Source organism: Salmo trutta, chromosome 14 (assembly GCF_901001165.1).
Source record: "Salmo trutta chromosome 14, fSalTru1.1, whole genome shotgun sequence".
NCBI classification, from domain to species: Eukaryota; Metazoa; Chordata; class Actinopteri; order Salmoniformes; family Salmonidae; genus Salmo; species Salmo trutta.
Genome location: NC_042970.1, coordinates 44611474 through 44639341, shown reverse-complemented (window position 1 = coordinate 44639341; position 27868 = coordinate 44611474). Strand labels below are relative to the sequence as shown.

Here is a 27868-nt window from a genome sequence, read left to right as displayed (position 1 = left end):
AGTGGACATTCTCTCTTTCTCCCCTGACCCATCTGTCTATCTCCTCATTTGAATTCCATGCTGTCACAGTTACCAGCCCTTTCAAGCTTAACATCCTTATCATTTATCGCCCTCCAGGTTCCCTTGGAGAGTTCATCAATGAGCTTGATGCCTTTATAAGTTCCTTCCCTGAGGATGGCTCACCTCTCACAGTTCTGGGTGACTTTAACCTCCCCACGTCTACCTTTGACTCATTCCTCTCTGCCTCCTTCTTTCCACTCCTCTCCTCCTTTGACCTCACCCTCTCACCTTCCCCCCCGACTCACAAGGCAGGCAATACGCTTGACCTCATCTTTACTAGATGCTGTTCTTCCACTAATCTCATTGCAACTCCCCTCCAAGTCTCCGACCACTACCTTGTATCCTTTTCCCTCTCACTCTCATCCAACACTTCTCACTCTGCCCCTACTCGGATGGTATTGCGCCGTCCCAACCTTCGCTCTCTCTCTCCCGCTACTCTCTCCTCTTCCATCCTATCATCTCTTCCCTCTGCTCAAACCTTCCCCAACCTATCTCCTGATTCTGCCTCCTCAACCCTCCTCTCCTCCCTTTCTGCATCCTTCGATTTTCTCTGTCCCCTATCCTCCAGGCCGGCTCGGTCCTCCACTCCTGCGCCGTGGCTCGACGACTCACTGCGAGCTCACAGAACAGGGCTCCGGGCAGCCGAGCGGAAATGGAGGAAAACTCGCCTCCCTGCGGACCTGGCATCCTTTCACGCCCTCCTCTCTACATTTTCCTCTTCTGTCTCTGCTGCTAAAGCCACTTTCTACCACTCTAAATTCCAAGCATCTGCCTCTAACTCTAGGAAGCTCTTTGCTACCTTCTCCTCCCTCCTGAATCCTCCTCCCCCTCCCCCCCTCCTCTCTCTCTGCGGATGACTTCGTCAACCATTTTGAAAAGAAGGCTGATGACATCCGATCCTCGTTTGCTAAGCCAAACGACACCGCTGGTCCTGCTCACACTGCCCTACCCTGTGCTTTGACCTCTTTCTCCCCTCTCTCTCCAGATGAAATCTCGCGTCTCGTGACGGCCGGCCGCCCAACAACCTGCCCACTTGACCCTATCCCCTCCTCTCTTCTCCAGACCATTTCCGGAGACCTTCTCCCCTACCTCACCTCGCTCATCAACTCATCCTTGACCGCTGGCTACGTCCCTTCCGTCTTCAAGAGAGCGAGAGTTGCACCCCTTCTGAAAAAACCTACACTCGATCCCTCCGATATCAACAACTACAGACCAGTATCCCTTCTTTCTTTTCTCTCCAAAACTCTTGAACGTGCCGTCCTTGGCCAGCTCTCCTGCTATCTCTCTCAGAATGACCTTCTTGATCCTAATCAGTCAGGTTTCAAGACTGGGCATTCAACTGAGACTGCTCTTCTCTGTGTCACGGAGGCTCTCCGCACAGCTAAAGCTAACTCTCTCTCCTCTGCTCTCATCCTTCTAGACCTATCTGCTGCCTTTGATACAGTGAACCATCAGATCCTCCTCTCCACCCTCTCCGAGCTGGGCATCTCCGGCGCGGCCCACGCTTGGATTGCGTCCTACCTGACAGGTCGCTCCTACCAGGTGGCGTGGCGAGAATCTGTCTCCGCACCACGTGCTCTCACCACTGGTGTCCCCCAGGGCTCTGTCCTAGGCCCTCTACTATTCTCACTATACACCAAGTCACTTGGCTCGGTCATATCCTCACATGGTCTCTCCTATCATTGCTACACAGACGACACACAATTAATCTTCTCCTTTCCCCCTTCTGATAACCAGGTGGCGAATTGCATGTCTGGCAGACATATCAGTGTGGATGACGGCTCACCACCTCAAGCTGAACCTCAGCAAGACGGAGCTCCTCCTCCTCCCGGGAAGGACTGCCCGTTCCATGATCTCACCATCACGGTTGACAACTCCCTTGTGTCCTCCTCCCAGAGTGCTAAGAACCTTGGCGTGACCCTGGACAACACCCTGTTGTTCTCCACTAACATCAAGGCGGTGACCCGATCCTGTAGGTTCATGCTCTACAACATTCGCAGAGTACGACCCTGCCTCACACAGGAAGCGGCGCAGGTCCTAGTCCAGGCACTTGTCATCTCCCGTCTGGATTACTGCAACTCGCTGTTGGCTGGGCTCCCTGCCTGTGCCATTAAACCCCTACAACTCATCCAGAACGCCGCAGCCCGTCTGGTGTTCAACCTTCCCAAGTTCTCTCACGTCACCCCGCTCCTCCGCTCTCTCCACTGGCTTCCAGTTGAAGCTCGCATCCGCTACAAGTCCATGGTGCTTGCCTACGGAGCTGTGAGGGGAATGGCACCTCCGTACCTTCAGGCTCTGATCAGGCCCTACACCCAAACAAGGGCACTGCGTTCATCCACCTCTGGCCTGCTCGCCTCCCTACCTCTGAGGAAGCACAGTTCCCGCTCAGCCCAGTCAAAACTGTTCGCTGCTCTGGCACCCCAATGGTGGAACAAGCTCCCTCACGACGCCAGGACAGCGGAGTCAATCACCACCTTCCGGAGACACCTGAAACCCCACCTCTTTAAGGAATACCTGGGATAGGATAAAGTAATCCTTCTAACCCCCCCCCCCCAAAAGATTTAGATGCACTATTGTAAAGTGGTTGTTACACTGGATATCTTAAGGTGAATGCACCAATTTGTAAGTCGCTCTGGATAAGAGCGTCTGCTAAATGACTTAAATGTAAATGTAAATGGGATGATAAGCAGAGGTTCGAGATTTGTGGATGTTAAACACATCCACAAACTCCTCTGTCCATTTTGAGATATGATCTCAGTCTACCAGGATGTACTTTTCCTGTTGGCGGTGTTAGTGAGGGGACCCAAGATATCCACTGCTATACATTCACATGGCCAAGAGGTGACAGACGGGTTTAGGGGTGCACAGGACGGCCGCAGTCCACACACTTCTTACACCATTTTTCTACATTGTCAAACCACGCCGGCCAGTCGAAACGGTCTTTGGCTTTCCCCTGTAGCTTTTGCACTCCTAAGTGACCCCCTGTTGTTGTGCTACGTTTCATGTCCAAAACTGTAGGCACCACAGCTTTGCGGAGCCCTTGCACCTGAAGCTGATCCCATACTGGCGCAGATTAAGGCTTGATTACTCTACCTCCCTGTGCTTGTCCCCTATACTGTACTTCATTTAAGCTAGAGGAGAAGGCGTATTTCTGCATCTTCTTGTTGGGCTTCTGCCAAGTCATCCCCCACCCCTGCTTCCTGTTCTAGCCATGCCAGCTGGTTGACATGCATCAATGCTCAAACCACAGGGCACTGATCTGATATACACTACCGTTTAAAAGTTTGTGGTCAAGCAGAAATGTCCTTGTTTTTGAAAGAAAAGCACATTTTTAATCTATTAAAATAACATGAAATTTATCAGAAATACAGTGTAGACATTGTTAATGTTGTAAATGATATTTGTAGCTGGAAACAGCTGAATCTTTATGGAATATCTACATAGGCGTACAGAGGCCCATTATCAGCAACCATCACTACTTTGTTCCAGTAGCACATTGTGTTAGTTAATCCAAGTTTATCATTTAAAAACCTTTTGCAATTATGTTAGCACAGCTAAAAACTGTTGTTCTGATTAAAGAAGGAATAAAACTGTCCTTCTTTAGACTAGTTGAGTAACCGGAGTATCAGCATTTGTGGGTTCGATTACAGGCTCAAAATGGTCAGTCTATACTTGTTCTGAGAAATGAAGGCTATTCCATGCGAGAAATTGCCAAGAAACTGAAGATCTCATACAATGCTGTGTACTACTCCCTTCACAGAACAGCGCAAACTGGCTCTAATCAGAATAGAAAGAGGAGTGGTAGGCCCCGGTGCACAACTGAGCAAGAGGACAAGTACATTAGAGTGTCTAGTTTAAGAAACAGATGCCTCACAAGTCCTCAATTGGCAGCTTCATTAAATAGTACCCGCAAAACACCAGTCTCAACGTGATTTGCGGGTACTACTTAATGAAGCTGCCAGTTGAGGACTTGCTGCCAGAGAGACTAGGCGATCACAAACTGTCTCCCCAACTCCCAGTGACCTCTGCTACCAGGCCACCAATAGGTTGCTAGGGAGCAGGACACCTGAGTCTCATTCTGCCTGCTCAGGTCAGAGCCTCCTCAGTCTCTCTCTAAGTGGACAAGAGTGATGGAGTGCGTGGACAGAAGTGAGTGATGTTGTTATTGAAAGTTCTGCATTTACTGTTGGTTGTTACTATTGCTAGTAGTTGATGCTGTGTATTATACAGTCCTTTGCTTATGTCACTATCTCCTTATACAGTTAATATTATTATTGCTCATGTGCTGTTTCTCATTCATTCTCATGCTATGTTTATTAGTATATTCATTCATATTATTCTCTGTTCAGAACCACATCCATCTCATATGTCCTCTGGAAATAAAGTTATTTAGTGTGAGTAACACTGTGCGGTTACCGTAATCCTCTGACTGGGAAAGGTGGGTTTTTCATGCTCAGTAGTTTACCACGTATATCAAGAATGATCCACCACCCAAAGGACATCCAGACAACTTTACATAACTGTGGGAAGCATTGGAGTCAACATGGGCCAGCATCCCTGTGGAACGCTTTCCACACCTTGTGGAGTCCATGCTCCAACGAATTGAGGCTGCTCTGAGGGAAATAGGGGATGCAACTCAATATTAGGAATGTTTTGTACACTCAGTATACGATGATACTCTTATTCATAACATAAAAAACAGGTAGCTAAATATAATGTGCCTTTAATGAGAAGAGTTCAAATCTAGGCCTATTTATTTCATTTTTGGATTCTAAAATAATCAGAAATCGGCATCTATTTCATTTCCATGATCATTGCAGAAAAATTCCTCATCTTTTCTGACTGTGATGGTTTCATACTTCCGAAATAGTTTATAGGCCCTCTACAGCAGGGCTGCCCAACCCTCTTCCTGGAGATCTACCATCCTGTGGGTTTTCAGTACAACCCTAATTTAACACACCTGATTCTACTAATTAGCTACTCAACAAGACCTTAACTAGCTGAATCAGATACATTAAATTAGGGTTGGACTGAAAACCTACAGGACAGTAGATCTCCAGGAAGAGGGTTGGGCAGCCCTGCTCCACAGGATCAGTGTTTACATGTACAAAACAGCAAATGTCACTGCAAAAGAAAACATTTTGCCACCTCCAAATACTCAACTGGTTTAAGGATGAAATTCAGAGTCATCATTGTCCAAGACCAAGTCAAGACCGAGTGAAAATGGATCCGAGACCGAGACACTCAATATGTGGTATCGAGACCAAACTCGAGACTAAGAAAAGGAAATGAAAAACATGGTGGGGATATTATTCTTGAGAACAAACATTTAACATTTATATCGATTGACATCAGTGAAATTGCACGAGTAACATGTTAGTAACAACCCACTGGGCAAAAGCTGATTGAATCAACTTTGTTTCCACATCATTTCAACAAAAAATGCAATGTGATTACGTTGAATCAATGTGGAAAACTGATTGGATTTGAAAAAAATATTTGATCTCTTTTCACCCAACTTTTCATCTAAATCTAATAAAATTGGTGAAAGACCATGTGTTCTTAATGTTTTGTATACTCAATATCCACATGAAATATGATCAAATTGATCAAATTAGACTCTCAATACCAACGATATAGCTGTATACAGTGTATAGATAGTAGTGCAAGAGTTGGATCAGAGGAATAACTCACAGCAAAGGTGGATGATCAAAAACAGGTTACGAGCCAGATCAGGGGTGAATAACGCAATGTTTCAGAGAAACAGACTATCACAAACTACATAATAAGTACCGTGTCTGTGACTGAGAGAATGCTTTTAATAGAGAGGAAGACGAGGAGCCTGCTCACAGGAAAACCACAAAGATAGTCCATCAACTGGTGTGATTGGAGGTAAATGTCTCCTGCTCCTAAAACCATTTGCTTATCTGTCAGAGTAAATAACTATATTTATTCAGGCTTTCTTTTTAACTACACTGCACAATAAAAAGCAGGTTTCATGTACAACTACAGTATATATTGCCAACATCCAAAAGCAAGAAATAAGAAACAGTCTTGCTGTGGCTCCATATGACTCTCCACAGTGTGCATTAGAGGCAATATTTTTCCTATCTACTTTAGTTATTAGCTTAAACCTGTTAGGGTATAGGGGGCAGTATTGAGACTTTTTTGAAAAAAGATGTGCCCATTTTTAAATGCCTCCTACACCTACCCAGTAACTACAATATGCATATACTTATTATATATGGATAGAAAACACCCTAAAGTTTCAAAAACTGTTTGAATGGTGTCTGTGAGTATAACAGAACTCATTTGGCAGGCAAAACCCTGAGACAGATTCTGACAGGAAGTGGATACCTGATGTGTTGAATTGACTTTGAGCCTATGCCATTGAAAAACAAAGGGGGTGAATTATATTCTGGCACTTCCTATTGCTTCCACAAGATGTCCCCAGCCTTTACAAAGTGTTTTGAGTGTTCTACAGTGAGATCTGACCGAATAAGAGCCATGGAACGTGATGGTCCATCATTCACCCTGGCGCGCGATTTGATGGTGGGTACTCTCATTCCGAAACGTTTTAAAAGAAAACCCAATGGTCCGCCTTGAATTTTATTCATGTTCTGGTTAAAAAAGGCCCTAATGATTTATGCGATACAACGTTTGACATGTTTGAACGAACGGAAATATATTTTTTCCGTTCTTGAAGTGAAGTGAAGTCCGGCTGGCTTAGATCATGCGCTACAACACGGAGGTTTTTCGACATAAATGATGAGCTTTTTTGAACAAAACTACATTCGTTATGGACCTGGGACTCTTTGGAAGTGACATCTGATGAAGAGAATCAAAGGTAATGGATTATTTATATAGTATTTTCGATTTTAGATTCCTCCAACATGGCGGTTAGTCTGTATCGCGATGCGTATTTTTCTGGCGCAGTGCTCAGATTATTGCAAAGTGTGATTTCCCAGTAAGGTTAATTTAAAATCTGACAAGTCCATTGCGTTCAAGAGATGTAAATCTATAATTCTTTGAATGACAATATAATATTTTAGCAATGTTTTCTAATATTAATTAATTATTTTGTCGTCATGACTTGACTGCCGGTATTGGAGGGAAACGATTTCCTGAACATCAACGCCATAGTAAAACACTGTTTTTAGATATAAATATGAACTTGATAGAACTAAAAATGCATGCATTGTCTAACAAAATGTCCTAGGAGTGTCATCTGATGGAGATTGTAAAAGGTTAGTGCATAATTTTAGCTGATTGTATGGTTTTGGTGACGCATGTCTTTGAATCGACAATGCATTGCACACAGCTATTGTCAATGTACTCTCCTAACATAACCTAACTTTATGCTTTCCCCGTAAAACCTTTTTGAAATCGGTAAACGTGGTTAGATTAAGAAGATGTTTATCTTTCAAAGGCTGTAAGTTAGTTGTATGTTTGAGAAATTTGAATTTGTACATTTATTTGGTTTCAAATTTGCCGCTCTTGAAATGCACCTGCTGTTGATAGGGTGCGCCACAGGTGGCACGCTAACGTCCCAGGTAGCCTCAAGAAGTTTTAATAAGATAGAGATGCAGATACATAAGCAGTAAACAACTACATTGAACATTTCCATGGAAATATAGCATGACAAGTGGGGTTTCATCACTCGTGAGATGCTCGTTGTAATGGTCAGAAGCATGAATACATTTCTCATATTGGTGTTTTTGGAGGGGGAATTTAGTTTCGTTTTTTATATCTTGCTAAAATTGTCTGGTAAAGTAGTTCAATAGTTTCAGTTAGTATCTGAGGTTTGGTATCTGAGGTTTGGTTCAACAGTACTTCTGTCAATCTCCTCAACACAACTAGTCTCTGAAATATGATTGGCTGAAGTTTCAGAAGGACAGGATGCGGCAAGTGTCTCGTCTAACTTTCCACCCTACTGTGGTGTGTGTGTGTGGGTGCGTGTGCATGTGTGCACTCGTGCACCTGTTTGCAGATGTGGACACGTGACAGCATACATGTACTGGTTGGTATGTGTTCTGTAGACTGTCTGTGACTGCATCAGGAGAATGTAGGCCACTTTGCCTCCCTCACAGTAGAACCAACCACAATACAGATCATCTGTAAATTGTCCTTTGAATAATATTTTTAGTCCAGGACTAAGAATTATCTGTCTCTGGGAAAATCAGGGGAGAAGGGCCTTGGTCCGGGAGGTGACCAAGAACCCGATGGTCACTCTGGCAGAGTTCCTCTATGGAGATGGGAGAACCATCCAGAAGGACAACCATCTCTGCAGCACTCCACCAATCAGGCTTTTATGGTAGAGTGGCCAGACGGAAGCCACACCTCAGTAAAAGGCACATGACAGCCCTCTTAGAGCTTGCCAAATGGCACCTTAAGGACTCTCAGACCATGAGAACCAATATTCTTTGGTCTGATGAAACCAAGATTGAAGTCTTTGGCCTGAATGCCAAGCATCACGTCTGGAGGAAACCTTTCACAATCTCTATGGTGAAGCATGGTGGTGGCAACATCATGCTGTGGGGATGTTTTCAGCAGCAGGGACTGGGAGACTAGTCAGGATCGAGGGAAAGATGAACAGAGCAAAGTAAGGAGAGATCCTTGATGAAAACATGAGAACAGAGCACTCAGGACCTCAGACTGGGGCGAAGGTTTACCTTCCAATAGGATAACAACCCTAAGCACACAGCGAAGACAACGCAGGAGTGGCTTTGGGACAAGTCTTTGAATGTCCTTGAGTGGCCCTGCCAGAACCCGGACTTGAACCCGATCAAACATCTCTGGAGATCCCTGAAAATAGCTGTGCAGCAACGCTCCACATCCAACCTGACAGAACTTGAGAGGGTCTGCAGAGAAGAATGGGAGAAACTCTCCAAATACAGGTGTGCCAAGCTTGTAGCATCATACCCAAGAAGACTTGAGGCTGTAATTGCTGCCAAAGGCGATTCAGCAAAGTACTGAGTAATGGGTCTGGATAGTTATTTAAATATCATTTTCAGTGTTATGTCTAAAAACCTATGTCTAAAAATCTGTTTTTGCTTTGTCATTATGGGGCATTGTGTGTAGCTTAATGGGGGCGGGGGACTATTTTACCCATTTTAGAGTAAGGCTTTAATGTAACAAAATGTGGAAAAAGTCAAGGTGTATGAATACTTTCCGAATGCGCTGTATATGGACTGAAAGAAACATTTAAGGAAAATAGCACATTGGTCTTCACCAATGGCCAGATAAAGGTGACATAGACAACAGTACATAGTTGTTGCATTATCTTGAATAATCAAGATCAAAATCAAATCATATAAAATACTAACAAAGATGAGGGAATGGTCAAAGTCAATTTATTCTGCTTACTTTTTTGTTTTACAGAAGAGAGCATTTCAAATGGAGAAAAAAACATAGGATTTGTATTTGCTGTACCTTAAAGGTCTTATAGAAGAGGGATTTATGTTTTATTTTATTTTATTTCACATATATTTAACCAGGTAGGCCAGTTGATGTCACGTCCTGGCCAGTATAAGATTAATTGTTTTGTAGTTTGGTCAGGACGTGGCAGAGGGTATTTGTTTTATGTAGTTCAGGGTGGTGTGTTTTGTTAAAAGGGTGTTTGATTTAGTAATTCCGGGTTTTGGTTTATGTTTAGGTATTTCTATGTGGAGTCTAGTGAGTGTATGTCTATGTTTGGTTAATTGGGGTTGGGACTCTCAGTTGAAGGCAGGTGTTGTCTATCTGCCTTTGATTGAGAGTCCCATATAGTAGGGTGTGTTTGTGTTTGGTATTTGTGGGTGATTGTTCTGTGTTGAGCCTATGCTTTGCAGACTGTCAGTTTATCGTTCGTTTTCTTGTTTATTGTTTTTGTATTCGTGTTGATTTAATTAAATGTTCAAGATGGAATATATCGACTCTGCTGCGTATTGGTCATCCTTTTCCGACGATGATTTCGTTATATCGTCAGAAGACGAAGATACTTGTGACAGTTGAGAACAAGTTCTCATTTACAACTGCAACCTGGCCAAGATAAAACAACAACAGAGTTACACATAAACAAACATTCAGTCAATAACACAATAAAAAAATATATGTACAGTGTGTATGGGAGGTGAGGGGAGAGCCACCCCTTTTTCAACAAACAAAGCCATCCCCCATAGCATAATCGACCATCCTGACCGCTGGGCTCAGGTGTGCATCGAAACAGAATGTAAGCTAATATTAATTGGAAAAAAATGTAATGAAGTTGTGTTCTCACACCATTTACATCTAAACCACTCCGCAGTCATTGGACTTCAAGGCTAGAATGTGTCTAAAACACTGCACATTGAAGGAGCGACTGAGGTGCTGAGTAAGTTGAAATTCAACTGTGAACTTGGAAAATAACAAGTTAACAAGTAAACATGGAGAAATTGGGAGATTTGAATAACATTTAGGAAATCTATATTTTTCAGTTTTGATGATCTGATGTTGCCAACAATGTAAACATTTTTAAAACCGAAATGTTATATTTTGTAGCTTGTATCAAAGTATGTGGGCAATGTCAATATCAATACTTTTGCTATAAGATCAGGCTTTTGGGGTTTGCTAACTTTTGCCGCAAAAATTGTTAAAATAACATTAGACTTTTTTTTAAGCATATTTCAACGCAAGATGAATTTCTCCAAGAAAAATGTCTTAGCAATACCACTTGGATCTTAATGACTTAATTTATCTTAATTTCCTATTTACCTGTTTTTTGCATTATGTGTGAATATGTTATATATTTATTTATTTTAAATTGTCTGTATCTATCGATTTTGATCACAAATATATTTTATTGAGTAAATTGTATCAAACCGTTATGGAAGGAGACATCACACCGATGACAGAATAGATATAAATGCAGTATATATTTTCTTGGGCATTTACTTAAAAATGTTTAAAGGGGAGTATGCCCCGGACCCCTCCAAAATCCCCAAATAAAAATACTAACACATTAACAGACATTATGGATAGGTATGTAACATTAGCCAGGTGTCCATGTGTGATACAGTAAATTAAGGCAGTTCCAAGCATTTTGGGGGCCCTAAGCGAGATTTGCCCACCTTGCCGACAAAACATTTTAGTGGTCCCACTCGTGGCAGCGGAGAGAAACATTTGGAGGTGTAAAATTAATGTCCTGCAATTCTACTCATTTTGCCATGGGGCGGAGAGAACATTGAAGTTATTAAGCAAATTTCCTGAAATTCAACACATTGTGCCATTGTCGTTGAAATAATACAATTCAGTTTAAAAGCTAATTTCCTACAATTCTACGCATTTTGCCATGACCTATTCCATGTTCATTTGATATCTGAGTGAGAGTGACTAACAAAATGTTTGGGGGCCCCCTGGAGGTCAGGGCCCCTGGGCATTAATTTGGCCATTACTACAAGGCTTAGATAGCTGGCGAGACTAACTTGCCTAGGAATCTATAAAATCTTAGCTGACGGGATAATTGAGTGACTGTCAGTGATTGACATAACAAGATAAAACTGCTGATGCAGAACCACATTTCTAAACTGCACGTTGTGTTTTCTACTATCCTACGTTTTTTTCTGGAGGGGGGAGGGGCCTCTAGCGGCTGCTTACTGTATGTCGCTTACAGATAGAAACGGCACTGCGGTAGATGTATTAGATACTTATTTACAGTAACATGATGTGTGATAATTAAAGGACATCCTGAAAGAAAGAGTATTTCTGTAAGACATACAGAAAGCCAGTGGTGTAGTTTCAGTGTGTCTGCAGAAGACTGTACAACCCATCAGGCTGGGCTGAGGTTTCTGGTCTGTCGGGGATTGAGCTGTATACGTGGTACGTATCAGACTAGAGAAAATAAACAGACAGTTTAACTTCAGTCCTTTTATTCTACAGTACTGTAAATGTAATGTAACTTAAAAGGATGTAACATCAATCTGAAACTGAGAGTCGTTCACAATCACCAAATACAGTGAGTGATTTTGAACTTACATTATCATTTTCAGATGACTTCCCATTTTCTTCAAAAGTACCTGTACAACACAGAAGGAGCCTGAGTGAGTGAGTGAGTGAGTGAGTGAGTGAGTGAGTGAGTGAGTGAGTGAGTGAGTGAGTGTGTACGTGTCAGTGTGGGTGTGGTTCTGCATGTCACTTTGCTGTGCTTAATGTCCCTTCACACTTCTCCTCCTGACTCAAACCATCCTGTAGACGTACAGCTCTATTCTCATGCTCTAACACATTATCTTATGTATAACTTATATACATACATGCTTACTGATATGACTACCTCAGACCAACATCCAAGCCTAAACAACTTTGAGTCCTATAGAAAGCCCTACATGATATGAATATATGGGATAGAGTTAAATAGACAAACCTGGTGGTACAGATGTGGATGGTACAGAAGTGATCAGGCTGTAGATCCCTGTATTCTCTGAATCAGCCTGGAGGAAAGAGAGAGAGAAAGGTCCTTATTATCCCTCAGACTGTCTTTCCGAAAACAAGTATGTATCTATATCCAAGGTTATTATTTTTACTGTACTTACATCTTCATTTCTAGATACCTGCACAGGACCTGTATCTCACAGAGAGAGACAAAGTAAGAGGTTGTGTGTCTGTGTGTGTGTGTGTGTGTGTGGGGGGGGGGGGGGCAGAAGAAGTGAAAATAACAGGGCTTGATGTCACTTCACGCTTCTCCTCCTGACTCAAACCACCCTGGAGACTTACAGCTCTGTTCTCACGCTTTCAAGATGCTCTGGTTAAAAAATGTAAGTTAGTATGGTTGGCATTGAGTGATTAAGTGTTATTGTGCTGAGGGTCCCAAATTCACATCCCAGGTCAGGAAGACGGGGATAGAAGACATTCTGTTACAAACTCACCTGAGGGCAAAAACGTGGACGGTACAGAGGTGATGAGAGAATAGATCCCAGCATCCCTTGAATCCAACATGGCTGCACTGCTCATAGCTCCCATCACCAAATCACCAACAACAGAAACTATATGAAAATGAAATTTGAATATGTGTTTGTACATGCATGTGTGTAGTTGTGTTAGTAGTGTGTGCAGTGTTTGATGTATTTTGTTTGGAACATACATTGGCTGTGATCATCCTGTCTGGCTGTAGGTCTGTACAACATAAAAGTATAAGAAGGTTGTGGTAAGAACATCTCATCATGGACAATACAGAACTAAAGGTTGATACAATCTGCATCATATTCACAAAGGGGAATTCTTACCTCTGAGAATTGGTTTTCTCTGAAAAACAAATTAGGCTAAATGAATGATATTGAATATAGCCTACACTACACAATATCACCAAAAGGAGTTGAAAGATTAACCCATGTCAAAGGCACTTACATTAATGAGAAGGAAAATGTTTGCAAATGATTTGTTATGCAGAATCAGAAGTACTCACTGCTCCTCCTGCAGAGATAGACAGCTGTCAATCCCATCAGGAACACGCCCACTCCAGAAGCCATACCCACTGCTGTCTGCCATAATTGCACCGCTGTTTGGTGACATGATGTCATCAGAAGAGTTCATTAGCTCTTAATCCAAATGTAAATACTTCAATGGTCGACAGGTGTTAGAATACCACATTATTATTAGTCTTGGTAAACGTTTCCGTTTACATATATGTGAGAAAGGACAGCTAGTTAGCTAAACATTTTAAATGTGAGTCTGTGAATGAATATGTTATGTTTGTGCTTTTCTAATAACTAATTCGACTGGGTTCAAGCAAGTGACTGATTGATCGTGACTGGGAGGAATCCTCACTATCAGTATAAGTAATTTGGCAGTGCACCAAGAACATTGTTTTGAAAACCGAAAGGGGTGTCTCAGTTTCAAGGTCTCAGCTTGAAGAGAAGAAGCCTCGTGAGGTATTGGTTGGTCTCATGCATGAACCAAACGTTAATGATGAATTAATTATGAATAAGAAATAAACTAAATATTGCAAATATAACTTGTCTGTTTAACTTCTATGGGCTATGTGGGACGCTAGCGTCCCACCTGCGGGACACAGCCAGGGAAATATCAGGGCGGCAAATTCAAAAACAACAAAATGTCATAATTCAACTTTCTCAAACATACAACTATTTTACACCATTTTAAAGATACACTTCTCCTTGATGTAACCACATTGTCCGATTTCAAAAAGGCTTTACAGCGAAAGCAAAACATTAGATTATGTTAGGAGAGTACATAGACAAAAATAATCACACAGCCATTTTCCAAGCAAGGACATGTGTCAATAAAACCCAAAACACAGCTAAATGAAACACTAACCTTTGACAATCTTCATCAGATGACACTCCTAGGACATTATGTTACACAATACATGTATGTTTTGTTCAATAAAGTTCATATTTATATCCAAAAACAGCATTTTACATTGGAGCATGATGTTCTGAAAATGTATTCCCACCAAAACGTCCGGTAAATGTGCACATCAATTTACAAAAATACTCATCATAAAAACGTTGACAAAATATATGAAAATTATTTAAAGAATTATAGATAGACTACCCCTGGATGCAACCGTTGTGTCAGATTTTAAAATAGCTTTACAGAGAAAGCACATTTTTCAATATTCTGAGTACATAGCTCAGCCATCACGGTGAGCTATTCAGACACCTGCCAAGTTCGGGGCAACCTAAACTCAGAATTAGTATTAGAAATATTCTCTTACCTTTGCTGACCTTTGTCAGAATGCACTACCAGGACTGCTACTTCCACAAGAAATTTTGTTTTTGTAATAAATAATCAATATTTATGTACAAATACCTCGATTATGTTCGTGCCTACAGATCACTTATCCAAAGGCATAACGCGCGAGCGCAGAACGAGAGACAAAAGGTCAAAATGTTCCATTACCGTACTTAGAAGCATGTCAAACGCTGTTTAAAATCAATCTTTATGGTATTTTTTACGTAAAATTGCGATAATATTCCAACCGGACAATAGCATATTCATTCAAGAAGAAAAAGAAGGAACGGCGTGCTCGCGTGACCGCGCATATCCAATCCCTTTGTTGCCAGGCAGACCACTCAGTAACTGAGCTCCTATTATCTGCCCAGTGACAGGAGAATGCTCAAACCACTTTCTGAGGGCTAGAGACAGCCAATGGAAGCCTTAGGAAGTGCAACATCACCCCACAGACACTGTAGCTTCGATAGAGAATCAAAAGAAGAACTACAATTCTCAGACTCCACTTCCTGCTTGAATTTTTCTCAGGTTTTTGCCTGCCATATGAGTTCTGTTATACTCACAGACACCATTCAAACAGTTTTAGAAACTTCAGAGTGTTTTATCCAAATCTAATAATATGCATATTCTAGTTTCTGGGCCAGAGTAGTAACCTGTTTAAATTGGGTACGTTTTTCATCCGGCCGTGAAAATCCTGCCCCCTAGCCCAGACAGGTTAAGCACTATATAAGAGAACTAATGGGACTTCTCCGGCGGAGCTCCCGACCAACGTTTACTATGGTACATTAAGTTTGTTGGAACCTCTCCAGCTTGCTGATAATAAAGAATGATTAATTTAATATTGACTTCAGGTGCCACTGATGGACATTTCCACAACAAGTCATTTAGCAGAGGCTCTTAATCCAGAGCGACTTACATTAGTGCATTCATCTTAAGATAGCTTGGTGAGGCAACAACATATCACAATCACAAGTACATTTTCCCTCAACAAAGTAGTTATCAGCAAGGTCAGAGCTAGCAGGAAAAGACAAGTGTATTTTTGCTGTGGGATTACTAAATAAGGACACTTACCCAAAACTCTTTTTTGACTGTTTGAATTCACAACACTGTCTGTGGAGCTTTGACCTCCTGTTCACATACAAGATAGAGACGGTTTGTTAACAGTTAACACACATCACGACTTACTAAACACCAATAAACAAAAATCGTGTGGCCAAACTCACTTTCAGTTGGACTCTTTGTTGTGTCAGTTGTCAAAGTAGGACTAACAGTCAAATCTGGTGCAAAGCAAAGTCATTGGATCTGGTTATACAATAAGGTATCTTAATGGGATGATTTAATCAATCCAATATCAACCTGTTTTCTTGTAATTAGGCACATTTGTGATGAAAAAATGTATACAAATACCTAGGTAAGATAATATAAGTCAATCTTTTTCAGTTTTACTAACTAAAGATGACCAACACACCTGATGTAGGCTTCACTACTGTGATGGGGGCCAAAGGAGAGGTCAAACCTGGTGAGAAGAGATGAGAAGAGAAATGTAAATTTGTTTCATATCAAATAAAATAAAATGGTTTTTGTCACATGCGCCGAATACAACAGGTGTTACAATACAACCTTACCATGAAACACTTACTTTCAACAATTCCGTTTTTTTAAGTAAGAAAATATTTGCTAAAAAAGTTCTAAACAAATAAAATTAAAAAAACATTTAAAAAAGCAACACAATAAAATAACATTAATAAGACTATATATAGGAGGTAATTCAGGTAATATGTATATGTAGGAAGATGAAAAATGACTATACATAGGTAATGAACAGTGAGCAGCAGAATAAAAAAGGAGGTCAATGCAAATAGTCTGGTTAGCAATTTGATTAACTGTTTAGCAGTCTTACGGCTCAGGGGAAGAAGCTGTTAACAGTTAACACACATCCCAACTTAGTCAACACCAATAAACAGAAATCGTGTGGACATACTCACTTTCAGTTCGACTCTTTGTTGTGTCAGTTGTCAAAGTAGGACTAACAGTCAAATCTGGTGCAAAGCAAAGTCATTGGATCTGGTTATACAATAAGGTATCTTAATGGGATGATTTAATCAATCCAATATCAACATCTTTTCTAGTAATTAGGCACATTTGTGATGAGAAAAGAATACAAAGACCTGGGTAAGATAAAATAAGTCCATGTTTTTTCAGTTTTACTAACTAAAGATGACCAACACACCTGATGTAGGATTCACTGCTGTGCTGGGTGCCAAAGGAGAGGTCAAACCTGGTGAGAAGAGATGAGAAGAGAAATGTACATTTGTTTCATATCAAATAAAATAACAGGTGTTACAATACAACCTTACCATGAAACTCTTACTTTCAACAATGCAGTTTATTTAAAATATAAAATATTTGCTTTTTTTATAAATAATTAAATTAATTAAATAAAGAAAACGTTTCAAAAAGTAACACAATAAAATAACGAGGCTATATACAGGAGGTAATTCAGGTAATATGTATATGTAGGAAGGTGTAAAGTGACTATGCATTGGTAATAAACAACGAGTAGCAGCAGAATAAAAATGGAAGTCAATGCAAATAGTCTGGTTAGCCATTTGATTAAGTCTTTAGCAGTCTTATAGCTTGGGGGTAGAAGCTGTTAAGGAGCCTTTTGGACCTAAACTTGGCAATCCGGTACCACTTGCCATGCAGTAGCAGAGAGAACAGTTTATGACTTGGGTGGCTGGAGTCTTTGACAATTTTTAGGGCCTTCCTCTGACCCCGCCTAGTATAGATGTCCTGGATGGCAGGAAGCTTGTCCCCAGTGATGTACTGGGCCGTACGCACTACCCTCTGAGGTCTGATGCCGAGCAGTTGCCATACCAAGCGGTGATGCAATCAGTCAGGATGCTCTCGATGGTGCAGCTGTATAACTTTTTGAGGATCTGATGACCCATGCCAAATCTTTTCAGTCTCCTGAGAGGGGATAAGCATTGTCATGCCTTCTTCACAACTGTCTTGGTGTGTTTGGACCATGATAGTTTGTAAGTGATGTGGACATCAAGGAAGTTGAAGCTCTCAAACCCGCTTACACTACAGCCCCGTCGATGTGAATGGGGGGCGTGCTGAGGGAGCGCTTGCTGTCCTGGCATCACACTGCCAGGTATCTGACCTCCTCCCTATGGGCTTTCTCATCGTTGTCGGTGATCAGTCCTACCACCATTGTGTTGTCGGAAAACTTAATGATGGTGTTGTAGACGTGCATGACCACGCAGTCGTGGGTGAACAGGTAGTACACAAGGGGACTTAACACAAAGCCCTGACGGGCCCCTGTGTTGAGGATCAGTGAGGCAGATTTTGTTGTTGCCTACCCTTACAACCTGGGGGCGGCCCGTCAGGAAGTCCAGGATCCAGTTGAAGAGGGAGGATTTTAGGCCCTGGGTACTTAGCTTAGTGATGAGCTTTAAGGGGAACTATGGTGTTGAATGCTGAGACCAATAACGATTGCGTCATTTGTGGATCTGCTGGGGCGGTATGTGAATTGTAGTGGGTTCTAGAGTTTCTGGGATGATGGTGTTGATGTGAGCCATGACCAACCTTTGAAAGCACTTCATGGCTACAGATGTGAGTGCTACAGGCCAGTAGTCATTTAGGCAGGTTACCTTGGCGTTCTTGGGCACAGGGACTATGGTGGTCTGCTTGAAACATGTCGGTATTACAGACTCAGTCAGGGAGAGGTTGAAAATGTCAGTGAAGACACTTGCCAGTTGGTCAGTGCATGCTCTCAGTATGTGTCCTTGTAATCCGTCTGGCCCTGCGGCCTTGTGAAAGTTGACCTGTTTAAAGGTCTTACTCACATCGGCTAAGGAGAGCGTGTTCTCACAGTCGTACGAAACAGAATGGTGATCTCATGCATGGTTTAGCGTTGCTTGCCTTGATGCAAGCATAGAAAGCATTTAGCTCGTTTGGTAGGCTTTCGTCACTGGGCAGCTCACGGTTGGGTTTCCCTTTGTGATCCATGAAAGTTTGCAAGCCTTGTCACATCCGACGAGCGTCAGAGCCAGTGTAGTAGGATTCAATCTTAGCCCTGTATTAATTCTTTGCCTGTCTAATGTTTCGTCTGAGGGCGTAGCAGGATTTCTTATAAGCATCCGGATAAGTGTCCCTCTCCTTGAAAGCGGCAGCTCTAGCTTTTTGCTCAGTGAGGATGTTGCCTGTAATCCATGGCTTCTGGTTGACGTATACTCCTCAATGCCATCGGATGAATCCCAAAACATATTCCAGTCTGTACTAGCAAAACAGTCCTGTAGCTTAGCAAGTGTGTCATCTGACCACTTCCGTAATGAGCAAGTAACTGGTAAGTCCTGCTTGAGTTTTTGCTTGTTAGCAGGAATCAGGAGGATAGAATTATGGTCAGATTTGCCAAATGGAGGGCGAGGGAGTGATTTGTACACATCTCTGTGTGTGGAGTGAAAGTGGTCTAGAGATTTTTTTCCTCTGGTTGCACATTTCACATCCTGGTACAAATTAGGTAAAATGGATTTAAGTTTTCCTGCATTAAAGTCCCCAGCCACTAGGCGCGCCGCTTCTGGATGAGCATTCTCATGTTTGCTTATGGCCTTATACAGCTCGTTGAGTGCGGTCTCAGTGCCTGCCGTTTGTGGTGGTAAACAGACAGCTGCGAAAAATATAGATAAACTCTATTGGTAAATAGTGTGGTCTACAGCTTATCATGAGACATTCTAGCTCAGGCGAGCAAAACCTCTAGACTTCCTTAATATTAGAGATTGCGCACCAGTTGTTATTGACAAATAGACACAGACCACCACCCCTCGTCTTACTGGAGGTTTATTGTTCTGTCTTACCGATGCACGGACAACCCAGCCAACTGTATATGATCCATGTCCTCGTTCAGCCATGACTCGGTGAAACATAAGATACGGATGGTAAAGCAGGATAATCAACTTGCAGACAAATTCTCACCAAGCATCAGGATCTGCGACCCCTCTATCGGCGTCTCCTCTTCATGCAAATGACGGGGCTTTGGGCCTGGTCTGTGAAGAGACGTAAATCTTTTTCCTTCAATTCATTAAGAAGAAATCGTCGCCCAGCGAGTAATTGCTGTTGTCACGTCCTGACTAATAAAAAGGGTCATTTGCCATAGTAGTATGGTCAGGGCATGGCAGGGGGGTTGTTTTGTGTGGGGGGGGTTTTCTAGGGGAATTTGTTCTAGTTTTCTAATTCTATGTTTCGTTTTCCATGTTTGGCCGAGTATGGTTTCCAATCAGAGGCAGGTGTCTTTCGTTGTCTCTGATTGAAAGGCATACTTAGGCAGCCAGTTTTCCTTTGGGTTTTGTGGGTGGTTGCTTTCTGTTTAGTTTGTTAGTATACCTGACAGAACTGTTTGGCTGTCGTTTGTTTTTTCTTTGAGAAGTGCCTTCATTAAAAGTAAAAGATGAGCACTAAACACGCTGCGCCTTGGTCTCCATTCCACGACCCCTATGACAGCTGTTCTGATGTCCAGAAGCTCTTTTCGGTCATAAGAGATGGTGGCAGAAACATTATGTACAAAACAAATTACAAACAACGCAAAAAAAACTGCCAGAATAGCACAATTGGTTAGGAACCCGTAAAACAGCAGCCATCCCCTCCGGCAACATTCATATCTAAGAAAGGTAGAACAATTTAGCGTACAAGCAGCTATGAATAAGTCTATGAGTAAACCTGTTGGAGCTTTAGTGAAAAATGTAATTGCAAAGTAAAGGATACTTACTAGTTGGTCTCACTGTGATGTCAGGGGTCAAAGTAGAAGTAACAGTTGAAACTGCTGGAAAGTAATACAAGTGAATTCTGTATCTGATTACACAAGAAGAAAGGTATTCATTATTTCTGATAGAGAACAACACAACTCAGTCAGTAGAAAGATGAAGTGTTCCCAATTTCATAATTTGGCATATTATTATTAAAACCCAGACCCTTAAAAGCTTATGGTGAACCATGGGATGCCCCGTTAACATCCCACATAATGCTTACATGGATATTCCCTTCATTAACTTCTAGAATGGTCTCTGCCACTTATGATTGCCTGCTGTCTGTTAAATGCTCTACATTGGGTGTCACTCTAGTATGGAACCGTGAAATGCGGGGCTGGGGCACAACCTGAACTGGGATACCGTTTGGGAAAATGTATCTGTTACCTCTAAAAACCCAGCACACCAGCTTATACATTATAAGCTTAGACATAGAAGTTATGCAACCTCATTTAGACGTTTTAAGATGAAGCTGATTCCTACTCCAATATGTGATAGATGCCGTATGAATACTGTTGGAACACTAATGTTTTGGGAATGTCCTGTGGTGTCCCAGTTCTGGTCACATGTTTCAGATTTCCTTACAAACATGTGTTTCCCTGCACTGCTAAAGCTAACTCTCTCTCCTCTGCTCTCATCCTTCTAGACCTATCTGCTGCCTTTGATACTGTGAACCATCAGATCCTCCTCTCCACTCTCTCCGAGTTGGGCATCTCCAGCGCGGCTCACTCTTGAATTGCATCCTACCTGACAGGTCGCTCCTACCAGGTGGCGTGGCGAGAATCCGTCTCTGCACCACATGCTCTCACCACTGGTGTCCCCCAGGGCTCAGTTCTAGGCCCTCTCCTATTCTCGCTATACACCAAGTCACTTGGCTCTGTCATATCCTCACATGGTCTCTCCTATCATTGCTAAGCAGACGACACACAATTAATCTTCTCCTTTCCCCCTTCTGATAACAAGGTGGCGAATCGCATCTCTGCATGTCTGGCAGACATATCAGTGTGGATGACGGATCACCACCTCAAGCTGAACCTCGGCAAGACGGAGCTGCTCTTCCTCCCGGGGGAGTACTGCCCGTTCCATGATCTCGCCATCCTGGTTGACAATTCCACTGTGTCCTCCTCCCAGAGTGCTAAGAGCCTTGGCGTGACCCTGGACAACACCCTGTCGTTCTCCGCTAACATCAAGGCGGTGACCCAATCCTGTAGGTTCATGCTCTACAACATTCGCAGAGTACGACCCTGCCATACACAGGAAGCGGCTCAGGTCCTAATCCAGGCACTTGTCATCACCCGTCTGGATTACTGCAACTCGCTGCTGGCGGGGCTCCCTGCCTGTGCCATTAAACCCCTACAACTCATCCAGAACGCCGCAGCCCGTCTGGTGTTCAACCTTCCCAAGTTCTCTCACGTCACCCCGCTCCTCCGCACACTCCACTGGCTTCCAGTTGAAGCTCGCATCTGCTACAAGACCATGGTGCTTGCCTACGGAGCTGTGAGGGGAACGGCACCTCCGTACATCAGGATCTGATCAGTCCCTACACCCAAAGGGCACTGCGTTCATCCACCTCTGGTCTGTTCGCCTCCCTACCTCTGCGGAAGCACAGTTCCCGCCCAGCCCAGTCAAAACTGTTCGCTGCTCTGGCACCCCAATGGTGGAACAAGCTCCCTCACGACGCCAGGACAGCGGAGTCAATCACCACCTTCCGGAGACACCTGAAACCGCACCTCTTTAAGGAATACCTGGGATAGGACAAAGTAATCCTTCTAAACCCCCCCCCCAAAAAAAAGATATAGATGTACTATTGAAGTGGTTGTTCCACTGGATATCATAAGGTGAATGCACCAATTTGTAAGTCGCTCTGGATAAGGGCGTCTGCTAAATGACGTAAATGTAAATGTAGCATTTTATGAATGATTGTATTAATGATTATCATGGTGTTGTTGGCCTTTTGAAATACCTTTATGACTTGTCTTTTCAAAATGGCAAAGTAATACTATAAAAATCACTACGGACAGATTGCTTCTAGCCCTGGTAGAATATATTTCTCATTATAGAGATGATAAGACCAATTCATAAGGTGATAAAGTCTTTCAGGACAGATAAGGTGCTGACTGTTGTTGACAGCTTCCTAGAATGAAGTCACCATGTTATCTAACAGCAGAAGTATAACAGAGCATAGATACGATCTAAACACTCCACTAGATGAACACAGACATTCTATTACTTGTGCTGATGATCCCAGACATTGGTGTTGAGGCTGGTGTCATATCTACAGAACAGCTTAATTATCTAACGGAACAGCTTCATTTACACATGAACACAACTATTCTTACTGCTGAAACTTGCTTTGCTTTAAAATAACAGCAGCGCCACTATAAAAGCACAAATGTGTAGCCTACCTGCTATAGAAGGTGTCTGTATAGTTGCTGGATCACTGATGTGAAATCCCACCAGATCTGAAATCATTTGGGATTGAAATGTGGTATTTAGTTTGTTGGTCAGAATGAATATAGTCATACTAAGAAGATGCTAAAATCAAAGTGAGTCAGATCATGAAGACCTGCAGCCCTGATAGATTTGTTTAGATAATGACTCACCTGTAAAGCTGTACCCATCACTGCGTGGAGAGAGAGAGTTTGGTCCTGAGCCCACTCTGTAGTCACAGCTCACCTCCTTATTCCTCACTGACTGAAGACGACTGATCAGATCACTATGTTTTGGAGTGAATTGACAGAACGGCTGTTTGGATGCTGAGGAGGCTTTTCTCTTCTTGATCTTTGCTGTGAAGGATGGCTGACTCTCCTCTCCAACATACAGGTTACAGGTGGTGTCAGGACTGACGGATCCAGGAATCAAACAGATGACGTTGAAGTACACATCAAAATGGACTGTAATGTCTGGTTTTGGATCTGTTAGGAAAGGACAGAGACTCTTATTTGCATCACTCTATTTGAATGTATATGTCACAAGTGACACTGACTCTTAGTAAACTAGAGCCTGCATTCTCTTTATATTACATATCAGCATGTCTTATTTGATATCATGCCTATTTATGAGTCCCATTTCATCATGTGTGCTGTGTGTTTACAATGATTGCCTTTCACTTAATTCCTTACATTCTCACGTGTGAAATCAAATTGAATCGCATGGACTATTTTTGTATGGTGTGCTGTGATTCCACAGATTAACATGGACTAAAGTGACATTGAGACGATTCTCTATCACCTCCTCCCTCCCTAAACTAATTGCTAAACACGCCCCAGAACTAGAGTTAAAAGGAGCTGAACAAGGGACCTCTCGACCGACTCGCTGCACCTCTCTGAACGAACAAACCCTGCTCAGAAGGACCCGAATGAACATTGGCCACCGATCGGGAATCAACTGCTGTGTTAGTTTGGCCCGTTGCTTCTAGTAAGCCTACAGCCCTAAATCCCAGCCTATTTATACGTTTCTAATAGGGCCGTACTGATACTGTGTATTACTATGTAAAGCTGAGTTTATAAAAGAACCTTTGATTGTACTTTGGCCTGTCTCTGTGGTTGTTTTCCGTGGGAATAGTAAGAGAAACAGAACCACTTTGCATCGATGGAAAGTGAGTTTCTACTGTGTAAAAACATCTCAGTTTGATCTCAGCAGATGAACTTTGACCTGACCACGAGAGCAGCTCAGTCCCGTGAGTGACTTCGTACAGGGTGAGGGTTTAAGATCTCTCCCTTCTGTGTAGAAGTAACAGTGAGACACAGAGACAGATGGAGGAGTCTGACAGCTCAGCTGAACTGAGTCTCTCCCTCTGATGACTGTAGAACTGACTGTCAGCCTGGGAGGAGGTGTGTCTCTTTGAAAGTTGCATTTAAAAAACATTATAGGTAATCCATACATACTAACAGTATGGAAAATCCATTAATACAATGTTCAACTATGTCAGCATTTATGTTTGTACAAAGTACAGTAAATCCTATCATTATGTGAAATGAAGACATTTAGGAAATACGACAAAATATCTCATTTTCAGAACGAGCATAATTAATACGGTATAACAGTGAAGTGTATAATTTTATAAACCACCTACTTACCCTGAACAGTGACTGAGACAGGGTTACTAAAAGGAGATGTGTGAGACTTCCCTACAACATAGTAACACTTCACTTTGACCAAAGCTGGAAATGTTGGACCTGCCCTCTTCAGCAGCTCAGTTCCTGTTATTGTCTGCGTACACAATGAGTCTGGAAGATTCTTCCCCACCTCTATGTAGAAGTAACAGTTAGACACATGGAGAGATGGAGGAGTGTCACAACTCAGCTGAACTGATTCTGTCTCTCTGATGACTGTAGAATTCACTGTCAGCTGAGGAGTGTCTGTAAGAATAGGGGAATTTAGCATTTAGCATTTTGTGGTTTTGAGAAATGTACTGATAGCCTAGTCCCTCCTTGTTACTTCACACTTAAGGATCTTGAGTCCATTACCTCATGCAGCGACAGTATGGGAAATTAAGGAGATAATATATTCCTTGATTGTTTCATGTAATAGCATATAACAACACACAGTATGATAAAATATACTAAGAGGAACATAGTAAAATGCCACAACAGTACATTGTTTACAACCATTCAAATAGTCTTCTTACCCTGAATTGTGACTTTTGAAGGCTCACTGTATATGGATCTAAACTGTGAACCTGTAGCACTGTACTGACATTGTATTTTGACCTCAGCTGGTGAACTCTGACCTGTCCACCTCACCAGTAGTGTTCCTGTGAGTGTCTGTTGACAGGGTGATGGTAGGGTGAATTCCACTTGCCCTTCCATTTTGAAGTAACACTCAGAGACAGATGGAGGAGTCTGACAGTTCAGCTGAACTGAGTCTCTCTCTTTGATGACTGCAGGAATCACTGTCAGACTGGGCTGAGGAAGATCTGTGACATCAGAGGGATGATGGAGTGTCTTTTTGAATTGAATTATAAATTCATTTTCAATGTTTAACTACTCATACAGATAATGTACCACTTAATATTATATGAGTTTGAAAGAGAAAAACAATTAAGACACTGTTGTCTATTTAACAATAAACAATGAGAACCCGTGGCAGGAACAGCCCTTAGGAGGGAGTTATCACACAGTAATCCTCGGCTTCGATGGGCATTTTGCTTTTGTAAAACGGTTACCAACATTTCAACAAAAGATTAAGGACATGTCTTTCATTAAAGACGTATTATTGTTCTGAGTAAATGTGTTTTATTTTCATCCTTCCACCAGGACATATGCTCATTGTGGAACGTTGCTATATGGGCACAGCCAAACAAAGGAAGTGATGGATTTTCTGACCAGAACTGTCCCAGAGCTTGGGGAGGTGTGTCTGAGCTGAAGTCTCAGCATCTTTGCTGTTATTCTGGCTGCACTGTTTGACGTGACTGTGTTAGCCGAAGTTGCCTAGCTAGCAAGCAAGGTGATAAGAACATTGACAGCCATCATGGCAACAGAACATTTAGAATGATCCACCAGCTGGCTTGGGTACCAACCCTAGATTTGTGTCGGGACTACACGCAGTATACCAAACAGTCGGGGCATGGATTTTACAATGTGTCGAAAGCATTCCATGGGGATGCTGACCCATGTTGACTCCGATGAATTCATCAAAATAACGTTTTTATTGAAAAAAATTCAATCACTATTTCAATATTTTGGTAACCCTTTGTTTTGTCTGGTAGCCTAAAATGTTCCATAATGCAGCTTTAAATTCATAATAATGATACTGACCTTTGGCTTTGATGTACTGGAAGGTATCTAGACATAACAAAATGGGTCATTATCATGCTCTTTTTGCCATTATGAAAAATAAGAAAACATTAGATGGGAACACTTTACACAAGCTGGTGAAGCAGAATAGCCTGGAATTCATTCACAGCCATGTTATCAAGCAGTGGTCATTCTTATCTGAACAAAATGTAAAATAATGACAGAGAAATATAAATGAATAGGATGATCAATGGAATAAGACACACTTATTATAACCATAACATGTTGAAATATTAAGAGTTCCTAAAGTAAAAGACTAAAAGAGGGGAAAGAAGAATGGAATATCCTGTAGCACTAACAGATGATGGAACTTGGAACGGAAAAATAACTCACCGAAAAGGAGGATGAGCAAAAACATACGACCAGCCATATCAGGGATGAACAATGTCATTTTTTAGACAGCTACATACATACTGTTAGTCTGACTTCAGAGAAGATGGTGGCAGTGACTGGGACAAAGAATAAATGTTTCAATAGAAAAGTAGATCTGGTGCTTGTTCACAGGAAAACCACATGTCTCATATGACAACTGTGGGCTGAGGTCATGTTGCAGAGGACAAGGAGGCTGAACATTCAGAATCATTTATCGGTCATTATTTTTATGATCTAAAACTAACTGTCTTTAACAGATTTTATTTTGTATCATTATTGCCGGCAATTCGATTTTTAAAAACAACAAACTAACTTGTCTGTCTGAGAAAAATATTTATCTTCGACTTTTGTTTTAAATTTTTGACAGCTGCACAAAGTTTAACTACAAAAACCCTGCATTTGTAGTTGAGAGTTTGATGATCTCTAAAATGTAGAAGGGTTGTCATATTTAATTTGTTTGGTGAGTCGTGTTTAATAATATGCCGGAGCAGTGAAGGTAAACTGATAAGCACAGTAAAGGAAAGGAAAGGATGGAAGGAAGGAACGGAGGAGAGAAGAAGAAGCGAGTTCTCACTACTCAGACTGATCAGTTTACCTTTAATACTCTGACTGGTACCTAAATGTCAGCGCCCGTTCAGATGAACCACGTGCTTTGCTCAGGGGCGGAAATCCCGGGGGGGACGGGGGACACACGACCCCCCCATCCTGGGAAAAATATGATTTGTCCCCCCCCAATATATCACTGAAACATAACTATGTAATTTAAATAATATTAATAATACGCAATGAAAGCAATTGTGCTGATTATAGACACTTTCAAGTTTCAAAAGACTGCGACCCCCCCACCCTTTGCCTCACAATGGTTTGATCCACTGCCAGTTCCTTAGTTGGCAAGGTAACAGAGGGGTCGTATCCACTGTCTGAAAGGCACTCAATGAACGTAGCTGACGTGAGGTTAATCCAGTCAATCGCGCACACACACTAGCTGAATATGCAGAGCTAGCGCTCAAATATTAACTATTAAGCTAGCTAGTACCTATTCCATTTATGTGGCCTCGTCAAAGATGGAATCTTTGCTATCGTTAATTTATTCCAAGATCAGCATGCAGATGATGTAAGTTAGTGCTT

The 27868-nt window shown here is 42.1% G+C and overlaps 1 protein-coding gene across 1 annotated transcript; it reads right to left on the bottom strand.

Annotated features, from left to right (window-relative positions):
* Positions 1–11518: 11518 nt before the first annotated feature.
* LOC115208193 (mucin-5AC-like) lies at positions 11519–26719 on the bottom strand. Its single transcript, XM_029776055.1, has 20 exons — positions 26702–26719; positions 26330–26356; positions 25201–25488; positions 24650–24931; positions 23174–23485; positions 22976–23032; positions 20534–20587; positions 16997–17044; positions 16752–16805; positions 16235–16282; positions 15990–16043; positions 15838–15894; positions 13475–13567; positions 13296–13314; positions 13154–13185; positions 12939–13055; positions 12606–12634; positions 12437–12503; positions 12052–12092; positions 11519–11907 (listed from the first exon to the last, which is right to left on the bottom strand). The coding sequence occupies exons 3-20, from the start codon at positions 25379–25381 to the stop codon at positions 11815–11817; spliced, it is 1638 nt and encodes a 545-aa protein (XP_029631915.1). The 5' UTR covers positions 25382–25488; positions 26330–26356; positions 26702–26719; the 3' UTR covers positions 11519–11814.
* Between the last annotated feature and the right edge of the window lie 1149 nt (positions 26720–27868).